General features: G+C 47.0%; 1 protein-coding gene and 1 long non-coding RNA gene across 5 annotated transcripts in view; one reads left to right on the forward strand and one right to left on the reverse strand.

Annotated features, from left to right (window-relative positions):
• LOC136631381 (uncharacterized) overlaps positions 1–6471 on the forward strand; it is a 67913-nt gene extending 61442 nt beyond the window's left edge. Inside the window, exon 3 of the long non-coding RNA XR_010793008.1 lies at positions 6391–6471. This is a non-coding gene — a long non-coding RNA (uncharacterized lncRNA). The remainder of the gene's footprint in view (positions 1–6390) is intronic.
• The window catches only part of LOC136631380 (tryptase gamma-like), a 29362-nt gene extending 16003 nt beyond the window's left edge, over positions 1–13359 (reverse strand). For 2 of the 4 annotated variants that reach the window (XR_010793007.1, XM_066605657.1), the window contains exons 1-6: positions 13105–13359; positions 9991–10044; positions 8663–8774; positions 6389–6526; positions 4987–5130; positions 3104–3248 (exon numbers count right to left, since the gene is read on the reverse strand). Coding sequence is in view for 3 of the 4 variants with exons in the window: in XM_066605657.1 (XP_066461754.1) it covers positions 3104–3248; positions 4987–5130; positions 6389–6526; positions 8663–8774; positions 9991–10044; positions 13105–13116 (605 nt within the window). In the remaining variant the exon portion in view is untranslated. The remainder of the gene's footprint in view (positions 1–3103; positions 3249–4986; positions 5131–6388; positions 6527–8662; positions 8775–9990; positions 10045–13104) is intronic. The other 2 variants (XM_066605658.1, XM_066605659.1) reach the window with 2 other exon arrangements.
• Positions 13360–19751: the final 6392 nt, after the last annotated feature.

Here is a 19751-nt window from a genome sequence, read left to right on the forward strand (position 1 = left end):
CTTATTCACCTTGGTCTTCACACGGGTCAATCAGACAGTATTGGTGGTCGAACGATGATTCACACAATTGCTTGCCCCCTTATTCACTTTAATCTCTATCAGCGGAGCAGTCCCCGTTAACAGAGGAAGGCGTGCTGTTGAAAACAATTATTTTGGCAGGGTTCACACAGGACTGAAATCCGGCGGAAATCTCGCAGAATGACAGCACGGAAAAATCGCAAGATTTCCGCGGGATAAACGCAGCTTCAAATCCCGTGGCCTTTAGCCCAGATTTTGGAGCAGCTTTGCCGCTGGCATTCCGCTGTGGCTAGCTCTTCCACAGAGAGGAGAGAGGCCGCTGCGAAAACTGAGAAAGAATTAATATACTGCGTCTTTGATTTCCGCGCTGCATGGCAATTCCAGCGCGGCTTGGCCACAGCATTCGGACGAGATTTTTGCAAATCTGGTCCACTTTGCTGGCTAATCACGGGATTAAAAGTGCGGGCGGAATTTTTGCGCAGAAAGTCCGCATGGACATTCCACGGCAATTCCGCCCCGTGTGAACCCAGCCTAAGGCTTCTTTCACATGAGCGCATATCGGCCAGCATTTTTACGTCCGGCTGATATGCGCTGTGATCTGATGCAATGGATTCCAATGCATCAGATCCCATGGGCATATTGGTGAGGCGTAAAAACGCCCAGCCAAGCCAATATACTGCCGGGCGTTTTTTTGTCGGAGCCAAAACATAGTTCTCGAACTATGTTTTGGCCGGAATATGTCGGGCCGCCATAGGTGGGATAGGTGGGAGGGAGTTTAGCAGCGTGGCTGCTAAACTCCTTCCCTCTGTTCTCCCTCTCCCCCCCCCACCTGTGCAGGCTTACCTCTTCCTCCCCTTTCGTTCTGCGCAATTGGAGGGGGCGGGACGGAGCTAAGCGCCGCTCCGCCTCCTCCCATTGATGCTATGGACAAGGGGCAGGGTGGAGGTGGAGCTAAGTGCCTGCCCTCTCCTCACCCCTTGTCCATAGCCATCAATGGGAGAAGGCGGGGGTGGGCTGGTGCTTGGCCCCGCCCCCTCCCATTGCACAGAATGAAAGGGGAGGAAGACAGGTAAGCCTGCAATGAGGAGGGAGGGGAAATGGGAGATGGCCTAGTGAGGTCGGCACATTTGCGCCGGCCTCACCAGGCCATATGGACAGACGCACGAACGTTTGAGTTGTGGGCCCGTTCACCCAATCTTTCACTTACAACATAGCGTATATCGGCCAGCTGTGAAAACGGACGGCCGATATGCGTTCCTGTGAAAGAAGCCTTAGGCTGCACAAAAGATGCGATCAGCCAATAAACAAGTTTTTGTTGCTTGTTCACTGCCATTTTGGATTAAGGGTTTCCTAAAAGGCTTTCTCTTTTTCCTGTTCTACAACGGTGCCATCTGCTGGCTAAAGCCAGTATGTGTGCACCAGAGAGGCTCCGACAGTGGAGTGGCTGGCAATAGACAGTAAAAATACCCTGTCGGACATTTTCTGACATTGGAGCTGTAGAAGCTTCAATTAGAATGTAGGAAGACGTCAGACAGTGGATTAGAAAGGGTTAAAGGGATTATCCAGGCACTGTGTAGTTCTTACAAAGCTGGCCAATATAATGCAGAAACATAACAAAAGCCATACTCCTCTTCGCTGCTTTCTTTGTAGCTTATGGCCAACTGGTGCCTGGTCCCAAGTACTTTTCACCTCCGGGCGCATGGAGCCAGTGATGATGTCACTGACACCAAGGTCATGTGACTGCTGCAGCCAGTCACCAGCTCAATCAATTAGCTGCAACGATCACATGACCCAGTATGTTTTTGCTCAGTAAGGACCAGATGCTAATGGACCACAAGCTGCAGGGAAAGCAAGGAAGGGTAGTATGGCTTTTGCTATGTTTCTACAATATACAATACAATTGGGCAGCTTTGTAAAAAAAAATACATAGTCCTCGGATAACCCTTTTAAGATTAGCTGAGCACGTATGTTTATTTGACTAGGGAGTGGGAGATAAAGCAGCTCCCGGATACCTATTATCAAACAAGGAAAGACTAGAGGCAATGGGATGAAACTGACAGGGAGGAGACATAGATGAGATATTAGAAAAAATTTTTTGACAATGAGGGTGATCAATGAGTGGAACAGGTTACCACAGGAGGTGGTGAGTTCTCCTTCAATGGAAGTGTTCAAACAAAGGCTGGACAGACATCTGTCTGGGATGATTTAGTGAATACTGCACTGAGCAGGGGGTTGGACCCGATGACCCTGGAGGTCCCTTCCAACTCTACCATTCTAGGATTCTATGAAATAATGCATATGGCATGATACATTTTGGCCATCCCTCTAGACATCTTATTGTGCCACCGCATGTCTATAAACTTATATATTGCAGCAAAAAAATGACAGATTTGGTTTTGTCAAAATCGTACTCATTGCCCCACATTTACTAAGACTGGCATATATTATGCCACCCACTTGCACACGAACAATATTTCTGTCCGAAAATTGGACAGAATTAGCACCCATTTACCTGAATGTGTGTATGTACATGTTTGTTTTTTTTACTCGAATGGAAAGTATGAGTAAAAAAAAAATTGCAGCATGTCCTATTCTTGCCCTGTTCTCAGATGAAAATAGCACATGTGTGGGGTCCCATACATCAGGCAGCACATGGACGAGATGTGCTTGTGCTGTCCGATGCGAGCTGTGCCTGAGAATATCAGGTGCAACCTAAAATTTGTCTGTGTGCAAGTAGCTCAAGTAAAGGACATAGTTGTAGCAGATTGCACCTAATTTATTAAAAGGCACATACCTCTTAATAAATCTGGAACTATTGGAAAGTCAGATCTGTGTTTGCCATCCGCAAACGTACATTTGGATCAAAATTTGCTTAAGTTTCAGACTCTGCTAAATAAATTTGATTGAAACTACATCATGACCACTTTGCCCGTCAGTGAAGAAAAAAGTCAGCAATTTAGTGAAACATCGTAAACTGCTTAGTACAGGTAGGCTAATAGGTTTGGAATCATAAAGAAGCAAGACAATAAAAAAAGAATTATGGCAATAAAGGAAGAATCAGGCAGAAGAAGCCCCCCTTTATTACCTATTGAACCCCAGTTCTCTGCACACCATCCAGCCATGGTAGGTCTTCCAGCCCTGGTGACACACAGTATAATACGTCCCAGTGTTAGCACCGTATACCTGGAGCAGGGAGTCGCCTGTCACCAGCAGGACTGGGTTCCTGTATTCTGATAATACAACCAGATGATACAATATTCATTGGTTGGATATACGCTGGATGCAATGATATCTTTAAGCTACGTCCACATGGGGTGGAATTTGCTGCTGACTGTCCACAGCAGGTCAGCAGCGCAAAATCTGCATCAAAAACTGCAGCATTTGGGCGGATTTTGACATGGCATTTGATGCAGAATTCACCGCCACATTTGAAGAAGCAGAGTCTGCACTGAAAATCCAGTACTACCCCTGTTTCCCTGAAAATAAGACATCCCCCGAAAATAAGACATAGCATGATTTTCCAGAATTTTTGAGGATACAAAATGATTTTTCAGGCTTTTTGAGGATGCTTGAAATATAAGCCCCACTCCAAAATTAAGCCCTGCTAACAGTTAATTAAAAAAGTCAATTTAAATAGTGTCCAGGCAGCTATACATGTAAAAATGTTAAACCTTTTTGAACAAAAATTAATATAAGACACTGTCATATTTTTGGGGAAACACGGTATTAGACCATGTTCACATGAGGCAGATTTGCAGTAGATTTGCGGTGTGGACCTTACAGCAAATCCGCAGCACAGTGAATGAGATTTTCAAAGTCTTGTCCGCACGCAGCCAAAGAAATCTGCTGTGGAAATTGACCTGCCGAGAAGATTTTGGATCTGCAGCATGTCAATTTTAGCGCAGAATTTTCGGTGCGGATACCACCTCTTCAAATGAGGGGGTAAATTCTGCACCAAACTCCACATCAAAAATCATGTCAAAATCCACAATAAATTATGCGATTTTTTTTTTTTATGTGGATTTACGCTGCAGATCAGCTGCGGACAGCACACAGCAAATTCCGCCCTGTGTGAACATAGCCATCTTAGGCCGTCTTCACACGTGGTAGAAATGCTGTGGAATGTCCACTGGCGGAATTGCTGCAGAAATTCCATAGCATTTTTAGTACAAGTAACGTGGAGGGGATTTTAAAAAATCTCTGCAACGAATCTGCTGTATTTTTGAAAACTGCTACAGATTTTAGATCCACTATTTATGCTGCGGAATTCAATTCTTGAAATACAAGAGTTTCATCTCGCAGCAGATCTGAAATAAAAAAGGCAGCCAAATCTATACCATTGGCTATTGCGGATCTAGTGGGTATTTACTGTGAATAAGCCACTGGTGAAAGTGGCCTAAGATGTCATATTTCTCCTTGGCTCAACACTGTGGTCCATAATCAGAGCATAATGGTGACAAATATCTGTTTTCGCATGCACACACACAAAAAGCATCACAATTTGTCAAAAGCTCAGATAATTGTTTGCTTATGGTATATTTTGTTTTTTCTCATTAATCATCAGTGACATAATGTATTATACTCTAATCACACCAAATGATGCTATCAAAATTCTGCCATTTTCCTGTTGGTTCTTAAGCTACTGTTTCTTACATCCTCTATATATTCTCTGCTGCTTTGGGGTCTTGCATGCTTACTATAGTGGCTAATGTAGTATTTACACCAGAAAACATACAACCCGTCTGATGTGGAAAAACACTGCACCTCCCACCATTCACTTCACCAGAGTAGGTGTGATAGTCCCTCATAGCTGGCGTAGTGCTGATGGACTTCAAATCACAGCTAACCATTATGAATGCAGCTTTAGATGTGAATGGAGGAAGAACATAATGTAATATAGCATTTCTTAATCTACACACCACATAGATTGAACATGCTACCACCAACAATCGTCACACCCTTTCTCACCACTGGCCAGGGTCCGATTGCTTGGCTGTCTGCTAGGTGGGCAGAGGTTGGCACCATCTGCATGAGAGCAGTTTAACAAGGGAACACATGCCTCCAAATAGTCAGGACAGGCTCGTTGTATCACAGGGTAATAGAAATACTGTACTGCGAGAAATGCCAGCAGAAGTCAGAGAGTAGAATATTTCAATGCAAAATATAAAGACAACCTCAAGTTCAGAAGGTTTGGGCAAGAGCTGTCAGATGTCGTGAGCTCAACCTGACCTCTAGACCTCTTTGAGTGAATGTAGAATTCTTTTGCAACTGTTCTGCTATCTAATAAGAGAGTGTGCCCACCAGCTGTGAAAGAAACCATCAAGTTGTGTACCTCTTCTAGGACTGTAACCATTATACTTACAGTATGTATCTCTTAAAGGGACAGTAATCACTAAGAGTGTTGTACCAAAAAGTGTTTGCTACATTCCAGTGGGGTGTAATACCCCTTTCACAGGCATTATTAGGGAGTCCACTGTCTGCCATTTTTCCCTCTGAAATGCAGGGGGAAGAGTGGAAATGCTTAAAGGGGTTCTGTCATTAGAAAACAAAAATTAAATACTTACCTATTCCTCCCCTGTCAGTCTTCTTATCGCATCTTCTCCCCGCTGATCTTCTCCTGGCTTCTGCAGTCCTCCCGGGTCACCTCACCTCCAGCCGTCCGATTCTTCTTCTTCCACTGACAAAGCGTCCATTGCCGGCATTCTCCTTCCTGCTGGGCAATGAACACTACGCCACTAGTGACATAGCGTTCATAGCCAAGCAGGGAGTGCTGAGCTATTGCCCAGAATGCGCATGCGCGCTGTCTCTCTACAATAGTATATGAACACTCGTGGCGAGACAGCGCGCATGCGCAGTCTCGGTAATAGATCGGCATTCCTTGCTAGGCAGTGAATGTTACGGCACTAGTGATGTAGTGTACAATGCCCTGCCGGAAGGAGAATGCAGAGAATAAACGCATCATAGCAACAAGAAGAGGATCCGGCCAGCTTGTGGTGAGGTAACCCAGGGGACTGGAGAAGATCGGGGAGGAGAAGATATGGTGAGCAGACTGCCTGGGCAGGAATAGTTAAGTATTAATTTATTTTTTCAAATGACAGTACCCCTTTAAGAGCTATATTCAGAACTAATCTGCATTAGGACCACTAACTGTAAATTGCCATCTATAGCACAGATATCCTCTAAGGCCTCCTCTGGCCCCAACTCCAACTCTGAACCCCCTACTTTTATGCCCCTGCCTTTGTGTGCCAGGATGCGCCAACAAGCTCTTCTGCCCTGCAGTGCTTCAGTGACACCACCAGATTCCCACAAGCAGAAATGGTGACAAATAACATGGTATTATTGAGAGGCTGAATGCATTTCTCTTACTTACAGATGAGAAGAACAGACAGAGACGCTGCTACAATGGACAGGATGATGGAGATGTGGACGAGGATTCTGGACACACGATGGAGGGAGCACAGGGACGATTTCTCCTCTGAGCTGCACAAAGTCTCAGATCCAAGAACGTCTAATCAAGGAGACAATATTGCGTTAGTCCAATGACTATCATCAGGATGGTGTCAGCACCAGGCAAACAAAGGAAGGTACAATATCAAGACTCATTGGGCTTAGGGAGACCATGGCAATGTACTGTCCAACGGCACCCATACACCTGAATCCAGAACTGACTGACAACTCCCCTGAAAAAGTTAAGATATCGTGTCACTACAAAAATGTAATGTTTAAACCCAGGATCCCAGTCCGACAACATAACAACTTTTTGGGTTTAACCTTTTAGCTGCCGAATAATGATCCACCTCGCATTCCAAAGGAAGGCAGCAACTGTGTAAATCCACCGCAACATTGGCAGATAAAAGGCTACTAATCAGTAACTGCCCACTATAGGTTCTTTCAGCCGGCAATTTACCCCACCATTTCCCTATTATGGCTCAAAACACAATGCATGTTAAATACATGGAGGTGAAAAAGAGATAAGCAGCTGCCAAATTTCTCATGACCATACACTATCCTACCAAAAACACCCCTATAAATATGGATTGTGTTTTATCAACATATCATGCGCCCTAAACTATGCCAGATATGCAGACCCTTGGAGGTGTCAGCCACAGTTTGTGACGGGAACCGCACGCTATTGGATATACGGGTTATGCCGCTGCACACAAGCCATCCATCACGAAGCACAAGGCATCGCCCGTCTGCAATGATGCAAGGAGCATTGTCGTTGGACAGTTGTTCAATGGAAGAACATTCTATGGAGTGAGGAATGACACTACTCCATCTACAAATTAGATGGTTATATCTGGGTGTGGAGGAGCCTGGGAAACGTCTTTTGCCTGTGTTGTGCCAAGAGTTCTGTTGGTTCTGTTATGGTCTGGGGATGTTTTACATGGCACAGTCTTGGTCCGTTGGTTGTAGTGACGAGAACCATGAACATGACGGTGAACCTTGACATCCTAGACAATAATGTGCTGCTAACAATTTGACAATACTCTGGGAATGGTCAGCCATACTTCCAACAAGACAACGCGCCTTGTCACAAATCCAACACTGTTTCAGGATGGTTTGAGGATATGGATGTTCCACGATTGGACCGGCCTGCAGAGAGTCCAGACCTAAACCTTATTAACCCTTTGCAATCCAATCTTGGATTCAGGGTTTCTTAGGGGGCTTTCTCTTTCTGCCATTATACATTGGTGCCATCTGCTGGCTAGGGCTAGTACTGCGGTATGTGACATGCTGGAGAGACCCCCGACAACAGAGCAGCCAGTAATCCACAGTAAGAATACCCTGCCGGACTACATCCGACATCGGAACTGTACAGCCTTCAATCAGAATGTCTTTAGACGTCAGACAGTGGATTGGAAAGGGTTAATCATCTTTGGGAAAAACTGAAACACTATTCAGAAAATATGAACTGTGTCCATCTTTAAGAGAACTTGCCAGATGTTTGCTGGATGAATAGAAGGAAGTGTATCAGAAGTGAAGCAGAAAGTGAGCCACAGAGAGTATCTGATGTCATTCGGGCCAGAGGAGCCCCACTGATATATGAAAATAAATACCACCTCTGATTCCTGCTGAGTTGTCCCATTAACTTTGGTAGGATAGTGTATACGCCGTTTTGCTGTATTTTCCATGATTAATGAGATTGGTCTAATAAAATTTCCTATAGCTAATCATCGTCATCATGGTGCCACTAAGGGGATTTTTTTAACCTGTATTCCCCTTCCTTAGGCCGCTCTCACACATTCGTTCACAAAATGCCATATTGAAAACCACAGCGTTTTACTGCGATTTCGTGTGGCATTTGCGAAGACATTCTACAGAGTTTGTCAGCGTTTTTTAACGTCCCCCTCATTGTGATGGATGATGAGGTGTGCTAAAAAGCGCTAAAACACACGAAAATAGAGCGGACAGCGCTAGAAAATTGCAGCGTTAAAAACGCCGTTTCGAAAGCTCGTCTGCGAGACCCCATTGAAATCAATGGGGGCGTTTTACAGCATTTAGCGCTGAACGCTGTAAAAAGCGGGCTGTGTGAGAGCAGCCTTATATTACTTCTTCCACAGCCTTGCTATAACTGTAAGGTCAGATCTAGTACTCGCTACTCTGGGAATAATAGCCCTCGTAGTGCCCCCTGTCTCCTCACTCTGGTTCTGCAGGTCAGTCACTGTTGAGATGATGATGGCAGCCTCATCCACTGACTGAACTGTATTGACCTCCACTGAAGCTTCTTCTCCAGTACTTGAGGGGTTCTCATCCTGATGAGGTTAAAAAGAAGAAAACAGTCCAGTCAATATATCTCCTATGGAAACTACCATTGAGAAAGACATTGTGGTGATAACATGTTTTAAATAGACAGTTTGCTCTGGGAAAACCCATGGCTGACCTCAGGCTTCTTACAAGCAAAATTAAGAATTTAAGGGATTTACCACAAACCTTTTGATTTTTAACCCATAAAATGACTTAAAAAAATGAAAAATAAATAATTTCTACTGTATAGGATAGTTATTAGAGATGAGCGAGCATACTCGCTAAGGGCAATTGCTCGAGCGAGCATTGCCCTTAGTGAGTACCTGCCCGCTCGAGACAAAAGGTTCGGGTGCCGACGTGGTGGAGCGGTGAGTGGCGGCAGTCAGCAGGGGGAGCGGGGGGGAGAGAGGGAGAGATCTCCCCTCCGTTCCTCCCCGCTCTTCCCCGCAGCTCCCTGCCCGCCGCCGGCACCCAAACCTTTTGTCTCGAGCGAGCAGGTACTCGCTAAGGGCAATGCTCGTAGCGAGTATGCTCGCTCATCACTATTAGTTATATAACCTCCAAATGCCGGCACAACAGCCAGCCAAGCTAGGAATCAATGAGGAAACTCGTAATAAGTTATTGTTGCTTATGTTGGCTCAGAAGTAAGGGCCCATCCCCCCTGGGGTAAGCCTCAGTTAGGCCTGTGTCACACAATCGTATTTGCACAAAAAATGTGCATGCACAATATGCAGAAAATAGAAGAATAGAAGCCCTTGTTGTCAATCATGGGACTGTTAACAATGATGGCCCATTCCCATGGCTACATTTCTCACCCATGGGCTGTCCAGGTATTTCACGGCACATGGACCCATTAGAGTCATTTCGGCTATACACACAGGTGTATTTTCACATCATGGACCAGCAATGGATATGCAATGCCCACAGCCTGCGGGTATCGGACAGCACACGGAGAATCCTGTCTACAATGCGCATATGCCCATGTGAATGGGTCGGCACCATCAGGCTGTGTTCACATGCTGTGGTTTTCCTCCTACTTGCACATTGCAGAGTGCCCAGATTTTGCAAAACAACTCTATTTTGATGCAATTTTGGGAAACCTGCTAACTTCATAATAACTAGTCCTTTGGATTTCCCCATGCAATCAGTTTCCATTGAGTCACTTTTTCCAGCTTGCCCAAGAAACCGTTCCTCAGTATTCTTGTATTCAATGCATTAATTCACCTGTGTTCTGCTGTCTTCAGGGAAAATATCAAATATGGAGATTCTTTTTGATACCTAGAAAATACTTACAATAATGTAGGTCATGTTGCAGCATAGGATATCATTTCGGCACACAAAATACTAATTTATGAAAACAAGACAAAATATTATTGGACAGAAAACATGTCACTTTCAGGCTATGTTCACACGGCCGGGCGCGATATGGGCTCAGAAACCCAGCTTAATATTGCGCTTGTCAACGTGTATCTTACCTGCGTAGAAGAGGTGTGGAATGCAAAAATGCCTCAGATCACTTCAGTGAAATTGGGATCCTCTGGCACTTGGAGGATCGGCAAGTGTTTTCCATTGATTTCAATGGGAAACATCATGTCGCATGGCATGCAATGTGTTTGACTGTCCCATTGAAAACAATGAGCGATGCGTTCCGAGGGACGCGAAAAAATAGGACATGCCACAATTTTTTTTACCTGTCAGGGAAAACATTACTTATTTGTATGACTCTATTCAAAAGAATGGAGTTCGTATTTGTGCACGCATCTGAAGACTGCACACACTTGTACCTCAAAGGACTGTAGTTTTGTGATGCACTTACTGGCCACACAAGTTTTATAGGTGAAGCATGCAAAATGAAGGTTTCACCTATACAAATATGTGAGTTTTCAGATACAATGTTCAACCATAGCGTGTGAACATACCCTATCTCTTCTAAACTATCCTACCAAAAGTAATTGAACACCTAAGCAAAAATCTAAAGTAGCGTTTATTTACATAGGTTAATACTTAGTAGGATATTATTTGTCCCTAGTGACATCAGATACTCTGTGGCATACCTTCTACTAACATCTGATACACGTCAGCTGGTATTTCCCTCCATTCATCCTGCAAACGTCTGGCGAGTTCTCTTAAACAAGATGGATGCTGATTGTATTTTCTGACCTGCGTTCCACTTTGTTCCATAGATGTTCAATAAGGTTCAGGTTAAGAATTTGCACAGGCCAGTTCAATCGTGAAACATCTATATCCTCAAACCAACATAAAATAGTGTTGGATTTGTGAGCCAATGGGATACTGGTCTATAGGCTTGACTAGTTTATACTACTTTTCGTGAAAGTAGTATAAAGCTCTTTTAAAAAAAAACACTTTCTTCTGGAGGAAGAGCCCAGAAGAATAAGCGGAGGTTGCGGACAGCAGGCTGGATGGGTTGTTGCTCCCCAGACTCTGGCCTGCACTGTCTGCCCACAGATTCCTGCTTGCTTTATTCCATTTGCATCTGGTCTCCTAGCAACCTGCGTACGAATCTGCTTCCATATGCAATATAATTGTATATGCACTGCGCTTCAAACGCATCCATAAAGATCAATTGAGCTCATTATGCGCGGAATCCTCGGTAAAATAGAGCATGCTGTGCTTTTTCGTATACTTGCAGAATCCGCAATTCCTACCCGCAAGTGTGAGCAAAACGGCGAAAGGCAATAAATCTGAATGCCTGTATCTTACCGTGTGTCAGTACGCAATTCAAATCCATTTGTGTGAGACTGGCCTTAGAGAAAAGCGTTCCCCAGGCATCCTTTACATCTAGGTTTGCCCATTGGGTTTGAAGACGGAGTAGCGCAATTCCTCATTTCATAGAATGCTCTTTCATTGCTCAGCTGTCCAAAGACGATCCTCCCTGCAACACTGTAAATAGGCCAGTGCATCTTCTTTGAGAGAATCTGTTAGACATTTGCAGGGTGAATGGGGAAGGAAATACCTGCTGAAGTGTATCAGATGTTAGTAGAAAGTATGCCTCCTGCTCAGATCTGAGTCGGATTCAGACTGCGAAATATCACAGTGGAATCAGACCAGGTGCCCCCCAGAGACCCTATACTCACCTGCCCAGATCCGCCGCAGCACCTGCAGCACATCACACGCTGGGCTGGGCTATGACGTGGATTCCCGCGATACTTCCGCAGTGCTCATTGCGGAAAAATCGCGTGATTCGGCTTCTATTGACTGCCGTCTGTGTGATTTTCAGTGCAATAGAACATGCCCCGATTCTTTCCTGTGAGCGGAAAATCGCAGTTGATTCCCGCTCATGGGCAGGGGAGAATCTTTTAACCCGGCATGTCTATGGACGGACATTGCTGCAGAATTCGCGGCGAGCATCTGGACGCGAATTCCGCAGTGATAATCTGTCTGTGGGCATTAGAATACTACTCTTGTTTCTTACTCAGGTGTCCAATTAATTTTGGTAGGATGGTGTAGTTCTAGAATTATTGCACACTGGTCACCCTCATATTCTGTCGCTGATCACAGGCATATAGGCACAGTGCTGCTCTTCTCCAGGCACTCTGTCTGGCATCGCATCTCAGCCATTACAGTTCCAATACTTCTCACAGCTGGAAGTCTTATACAATTGTATCCAGTCCAGACATCTCATCAGCAGCACAAATCTCTATCTTGTCCTGATAGTTGATACAAGGTATCAGTGTATGTAAGGCTTTGTTCACATCACATGTATGCCAGGAAAATATATACCTCCGATGGAAGGCTCTTTTGGGCTCTGACGGCTTAATGGAGCCCTATGAATAATTTGTTTTAATCACCAAACATAAAGTTCAAATATGATGTAAACAGAACGTAAAATGTATCAGTCTGAAGTCCAGACTATTAAACCAGCAAGCAAATAGTTAACAATGTGGATTAAAAACACAAAATACAATATAACTGCAGAATGCGTTCCCAATCCAACGCCGCAGGCTATGTTCACACTGCCGCTAGAGGCTCCGGCTGCAGTCTCCGTTTATTTGGTGGGAAAAAAAGCGCAATTCTTTTCAGCAAACTAACGGAAACAACAGGAAGCCCGACAAACCCCATTATAAGTCACTGAGGTCCGTCGACACCGGTGGTATCCGTCGTACAACGGGTCCGGCAGAGCACTGTGGCTCCTGTTATAAATGGAAGCCACAACAGTAGTGCGAATGCCCTATCCTCATGATCGCTGCTTTATCTCACGTATCACCAGGTCTGAAAGGCTGCAGTAAAATGTACATACATATGTGTTGGTGTTATTAGTAGCTGCTTCTATAGCGTTGCCAGCTTTGGGCATAGCAGACCTCTAATGATCAGACTTACCTTTGTCATCATGAGTGGCCATTCCACTGTCACTTGCTCTGTGTCTGTGCAGGGCTCCGTTGCATAAAAGGGCCACAGACTCTAGCGTTGCTGAAACCTGCTCCTTGCAGCCACATAGCTCACATGCTATAGGATTACTGGAGTCAGAATTACTGATGTGTTGAAGAATCGTAGTTACCTATAGAAAAATGGCTTTGGTTACCGTAAGTGACAGCCTAATACAAAGTGGTGAGATCTTCCCTGTGCATGCTGGCCACATCCGAGCTATGGGTTAGATCAGGTGTCTTCTCTGGGTGTTCAGTTACAGGCAGGGCCATGATATACAGCTGTCTGAGTGATACATTGATACTATTGTAGTGCGGCTGAAGAAGAGGTCTAATGAAAATTACCAGGAGTACAAATCAGTGGGTATGATGACAATTGCATCCGAAATTGCATCTTGATGTTCGTCAACTGTCTGAAGATTTGAGGATGGTCCCAGGTTATATGGAAACGTAATGATAATAACCTAATAGCACCAACATCTTCTGCAGCACTTTACAAATAAGACATTACATACAGTAGTTGGGCTTATTCACACGAGCGTATTCACGGCCAGACGATATACACTACTGTGTGATGCACGGGGTGGTGTATACGTGTCTTCCTCTGCTATGCTGTCTTCCCCTTCCCTCCCCCTCGCCAGCTCTCTGCAAGGAGAGGATGGGGGACGGGGTAGGAGCTAGTGTGCTGAGCTCTCGCCCCTTGCCGTTGTTTGCAATGGGATGGGCGGGACTCAGCTCCACCCCCATCCCACCCCTCCCATCCCAAACAACGGTAAGGGGCGGAGAGGAGAAGAGAAGAGGGACAGAGCTTAGAAGTCACGCTGCTAAACTCCCTCCTACATCCCTTCTCCTGCAGCTGTCATTGACGCCCATAGGAGTCAATGCCGCTGCTGCCGCCACAGCTGCTTGTTCTGTGCAATGGTCCAGCCATCTTCTAATTAATAGGGTAGTATACATACAGCTGTATGAGCCAGTTACCAGCTGGTATCTGTGTATGTACAGATAGGAAGTGCATTAGAGTGTTTGGGGCGTGGGGAATAAAGAGGGATAAATGGGGATAGGTTCTGAGGGAGGAATGTAGAAGGGAGAAAAGTTAGATTAGGGAACGAGGTAGGCCTTTCTAAGAGTGCTTTCACATAGGACAGAATATTCCGCAGGACACTGTCTTCAATTTACTGCATCTCTGCTAGGGGTAGTAGTTGCTGATTAATACCCAGCCTTGCGCATAATTGTTTCCTGGCTCTGCTGTGCGTTCCGTACGCGAAGTCAGCCTCCAACAGGGAAATCGAAATACAGTGTATATCAGAGGCAGTGGGCTTTTTCCCAAAAAGTTAAAAAATATACTATATTTGTCCTGCCTGTCACTGTCTTCAGTTTACTGCGTCTCTGCTGGGGGTAGTAGTCGATGATTAATACCCAGCCTTGCGCATAATTGTTTCCTGGCTCTGCTGTGCGTTCCGTACGCGAAGTCAGCCTCCAACCACAGGCCAATAAGCGGCACATTTAATTACAGCATTCTGTTTCTGCTCTACTCGTAATACACCATGCTGAGGAGTAGGGGTAGGCCTAGAGGACGTGGACGGGGTGAGGACGCGGAGGCCCAAGTCAGGGTGTGGGCACAGGCCGAGCTCCTGATCCAGGTGTATCGCAGCCGACTGCTGCGGGATTAGGAGAGAGGCAAGTTTCTGGGGTCCCCAGATTCATCTCACAATTAATGGGTCCACACGGTAGACCTTTATTAGAAACTGAGCAGTGTGAGAAGGTCCTGTCGTGGATGGCAGAAAGTGCATCCAGCAATCTATCGACCACCCAGTCTTCAACGCCGTCCACAGCTACAACTCTGAATCCTCTGGCTGCTGCTCCTCCTTCCTCCCAGCCTCCTCACTCCATGAAAATGACACATTCTGAGGAGCAGGCAGACTCCCAGGAACTGTTCTCGGGCCCCTGCCCAGATTGGGCAGCAATGGTTCCTCTCCTACCGGAGGAGTTTGTCGTGACCGATGCACAACCTTTGGAAAGTTCCCGGGGTCCGGGGGATGAGGCTGGGGACTTCCGGCAACTGTCTCAAGAGCTTTTAGTGGGTGAGGATGACGATGATGATGAGACACAGTTGTCTATCAGTGAGGTTGTAGTAAGGGCAGTAAGTCCGAGGGAGGAGCACACAGAGGATTCGGAGGAAGAGCAGCTGGACGATGAGGTGACTGACCCCACCTGGTTTGCTAAGCCTACTGAGAACAGGTCTTCAGAGGGGGAGGCAAGTGCAGCAGCAGGGCAGGTTAGAAGAGGCAGTGCGGTGGCCAAGGGTAGAGGCAGGGCCAGACCGAATAATCCACCAACTGTTTCCCAAAGCGCCCCCTCGCGCCATGCCACCCTGCAGAGGCCGAGGTGCTCAAAGGTGTGGCAGTTTTTCACTGAGAGTGCAGTCGACCGACGAACTGCAGTGTGCAAGATTTGTCGCGTCAAGATCAGCCGGGGAGCCACCCCCACCAGGCTCACCAGCATGCGCAGGCATATGATGGCGAAGCACCCCACAAGGTGGGACGAAGGCCGTTCACAGCCTCCGGTTTGCACCACTGCCTCTCCCCCTGTGCCCCAACCTGCCACTGAGATCCAACCCCCCTCTCAGGACACAGGCACTACCGTCTCCTGGCCTGCACCCACACCCTCACCTCCGCTGTCCTCGGCCCCATCCAGCAATGTCTCTCAGCGCAGCGTCCAGCCGTCGCTGGCGCAACTGTTTGAGCGCAAGTGCAAGTACGCCACCTTGCACCCGCACGCTCAAGTATTAAACGTGCACATAGCCAAATTGATCAGCCTGGAGATGCTGCCGTATAGGCTTGTGGAAACGGAGGCTTTCAAAAACATGATGGTGGCAGCCCCGCGCTACTCGGTTCCCAGTCGCCACTACTTTTCCCAATGTGCCGTCCCAGCCCTGCACGACCACGTCTCCCGCAACATTGTACGCGCCCTCACCAACGCGGTTACTGCCAAGGTCCACTTAACAACCGACACGTGGACAAGCACAGGCGGGCAGGGCCACTATATCTCCCTGACGGCACATTGGGTGAATTTAGTGGAGGCTGGGACCGAGTCAGAGCCAGGGACCGCTCACGTCCTACCCACCCCCAGAATTGCGGGCTCCAGCTCGGTGCTGGTATCTGTGGCGATGTATGCTACCTCCACTAAACCACCCTCCTCCTCCTCCTACGCAACCTCTGTCTCGCAATCAAGATGTGTCAGCAGCAGCACGTCGCCAGCAGTCGGTGTCGCGCGGCGTGGCAGCACAGCGGTCACTCCGCACTCCCTAGTCAAGGCTGAGTCGGCGGGAGCACTGTAAAAGGATGGTGAGGGAGTACGTAGCCGATCGCACGATCGTCCTCCCTGACGCCTCTGCTCCCTACAACTACTGGGTGTCGAAGCTGGACACGTGGCCTGAACTCGCGCTGTATGCCCTGGAGGTGCTTGCTTGTCCTGCGGCTAGCGTCTTGTCGGAGAGGGTGTTTAGTGCGGCTGGGGGAATCATCACGGATAAGCGTACCCGCCTGTCAACTGACAGTGCCGACAGGCTTACAATCATAAAGATAAACAAAGCCTGGATTTCCCCAGACTTTTCTTCTCCACCAGCGGACAGCAGCGATACCTAAACAATACGTAGGCTGCACCCGCGGATGGAAGCATCGTTCTCTATCACCATCAAAAACAGGGGACCTTTTAGCTTCATCAATCTGTGTATTATATTCATCCTCCTCCTCCTGCTCCTCCTCCTGAAACCTCACGTAATCACGCCGAACGGGCAATTTTTCTTAGGCCCACAAGGCTCAGTCATATAACTTTTGTAAACAATGTTTATACGTTTCAATTCTCATTAAAGCGTTGAAACTTTCACCTGAACCAATTTTTATTTTAACTGGGCTGCCTCCAGGCCTAGTTATAAATTAAGCCACATTAACCAAAGCGATAAATGGGTTTCACCTGCCCTCTTGGTTGGGCATGGGCAATTTTTCTGAGGTACATTAGTACTGTTGATACACCAATTTTTTTAGGCCCTCGCCTACAGTGTAATCCTAGTAATTTTTATGGGCTTCGCCTGCACTCATGCTACAGCAAGGTGTGTGGGGTTGGCCTACACTTTTGCTACATAAATGTAACTGGGGCCTTGTCTATACTGCAACTACTGAAATGTGAAAGAGACTGTTATCTCCCTAAACTGCTGCAACGGGAATGTTACTGGGGCCTGTCTTGACTGCTACTACTACTGAAATGGAACTAATACTGTGCTCCCCCTATACTGCTGCTTCGGAATTGTTACTGGGGCCTGTCTTGAGTGCTACTATTACTGAAATGGAACTAAGACTGCGCTCCCCCTATACTGCTGCTTTGGAATTGTTACTGAGGCCTGTCTTGAGTGCTACTATTACTGAAATGGAACTAAGACTGCGCTCCCCCTATACCGCTGCTTCAGAATTGTTACTGGGGCCTGTCTGGACTACTACTACTACTGAAATGGAACTAGAAGAAAAAGAAAAAATCTCAGCGCTCAAGAAAAGGGGTATCAATTAATGAGGATATGAACAATGGGTGTGATAACGTTCATATCCTCACTAATTGGTACCCCTTTTCTTGAGCGCTGAGATATTTTTTCTTTTTCTTCTATATACTTTCTCCATCATTTACATGTTTGGGGTTTTCTCAAGCCGCTCTGCAGCATCATCATTACCTGCATGAATTTGGGTACACATCATCTCTACTTCAAGATCTACATCCTCTTCTATTATTGCATCACCCCTTTGATGCAACATCACCTATGGTCATCTGAACAGTGAGCGCCTCCTACCTAATAACATTGTACTGAAATGGAACTAATACTGTGCTCCCCCTATACTGCTGCTAGTGATATGTTACTGGGGCCTGTTCCTAATGCTACCGCTGAAATGTTACTAATTCTGGGCTCTGCCTATACCGCTGCTAATGCTATGTCACTGGGGTGTGGAAACGGAGGCTTCCCAAAGACATGATGGCGGCGAGGCCATTTCCCACCAACGCGGTTACTGTAAAGGTGCATATAACCACGGACACGTGGAGAGGACACGTAGTGCCTCAAAAACATCCCCCTCCTCCTCCAACAATGAAAGCATTCTTGGCAAATACTTTTGCATTGGTCCGTCTGGTGGCAGTCCAAGAATTTCACCTTTAACGACACAACAAGTGTCCCCCCGCCACAGCCCACTTAATCCTGGCCACATTCCGAAAACCAACTAAATAAAACCGCACTACTAGGTCCGCAGTCGCCACCACATTACCACCAACGCGGTTACTGTTAAGGTACATATTACCAGTCTGACTGGGGCATGCACTGTGGGCCGAAGCCCACCTGTATTGTATCTAACATTAGCTCTGCTGTGATGGGCAATGCAATGGGATACATTTATGTACCGCCGGTGGGTTCCAGGGAGCCACCCATGCTTTGGGTCCACACGGACTTCACATTAGGGATTTGTACCTGCCTGTGTCTATGTATTAAAAACCCCGGTTAGACTGGGGCATGCAGTGTGGGCCGAAGCCCACCTGCATTTAATCTGACGTTACCTCAGCTGTGCTGGGCAATGCAATGGGATTTATTTATGTAACGCCGGTGGCTTCCTGGCACCCACCCATGCTGTCGGTCCACACAGAGTTGTACCTGCCTGTGTCTACTTATAAAGAACCCCGGTCGGACTGGGGCATGCAGTGTGGGCCAAAGCCCACCTGTATTTAATCTAACATTAGCTCAGCTATCCGGGGCACTGCAATGGGACAAACTACAGGATCAATACAGCGCTAATGAGACGTGCACAGCTACGCTAGCATTGGAGTCCACTGTAGGCACGCGATTGCTGAGGGTTTGTGCAGAGGCCTATGTCCTGGGTGCAGTGAAAGTCCGCTTCCAGTCTAGGATTGCTGAATCTGTGGGCCGAGGCCTATGCCGTGGGCACGGTGCAAGTCTGCCATGTTTGGCCGCTCAGATCAATTTTTGGTTCATGTCTTGGGTTTCCTAGGACCCACCTATGCTGTTGGTGCCCATTTAGTTCCCATTGCGGTGTTTGACCTGTCTGGCACAAAGGCACTGACTGACTTGGGTAGAGGGCAGAGCGCTGACGGCTTTCCCCTTGCAGTGTGGATTGAGCTATGCGACACCTTGACAGAATGAATACTGTGTGGCACATGGATTCCCCATTGCTATGCCCCCGTTTGCAGCTCCTGACGGAGGTGGCACAGGATTGGAGTTCTCATTGCTTCTGTACAGCATTGTGGGCTATCGCCCCGCCCCTTTTAAAGAGGGTCGCTGCCTGGCCCTGCCAACCCTCTGCAGTGTGTGCCTGCGGTTCCTCCTCATGGCAGACGCACTTATAAATAGACATGAGGGTGGTGTGGCTATGAGGCCAGCGTGTGGCATGAGGGCAGCTGAAGGCTGCGCAGGGACACTTTGGTGTGCGCTGTGGACACTGGGTCATGCGGGGGGGGGGTTGGGCAGCATGTAACCCAGGAGAAGTGGCAGCGGAGTGTCATGCAGGCAGTGATTGTGCTTTGTTGGAGGTAGTGTGGTGCTTAGCTAAGGTATGCCTT

The sequence above is a fragment of the Eleutherodactylus coqui genome, chromosome 6 (genome assembly GCF_035609145.1).
Source record: "Eleutherodactylus coqui strain aEleCoq1 chromosome 6, aEleCoq1.hap1, whole genome shotgun sequence".
In the NCBI taxonomy this organism is placed as follows: domain Eukaryota; kingdom Metazoa; phylum Chordata; class Amphibia; order Anura; family Eleutherodactylidae; genus Eleutherodactylus; species Eleutherodactylus coqui.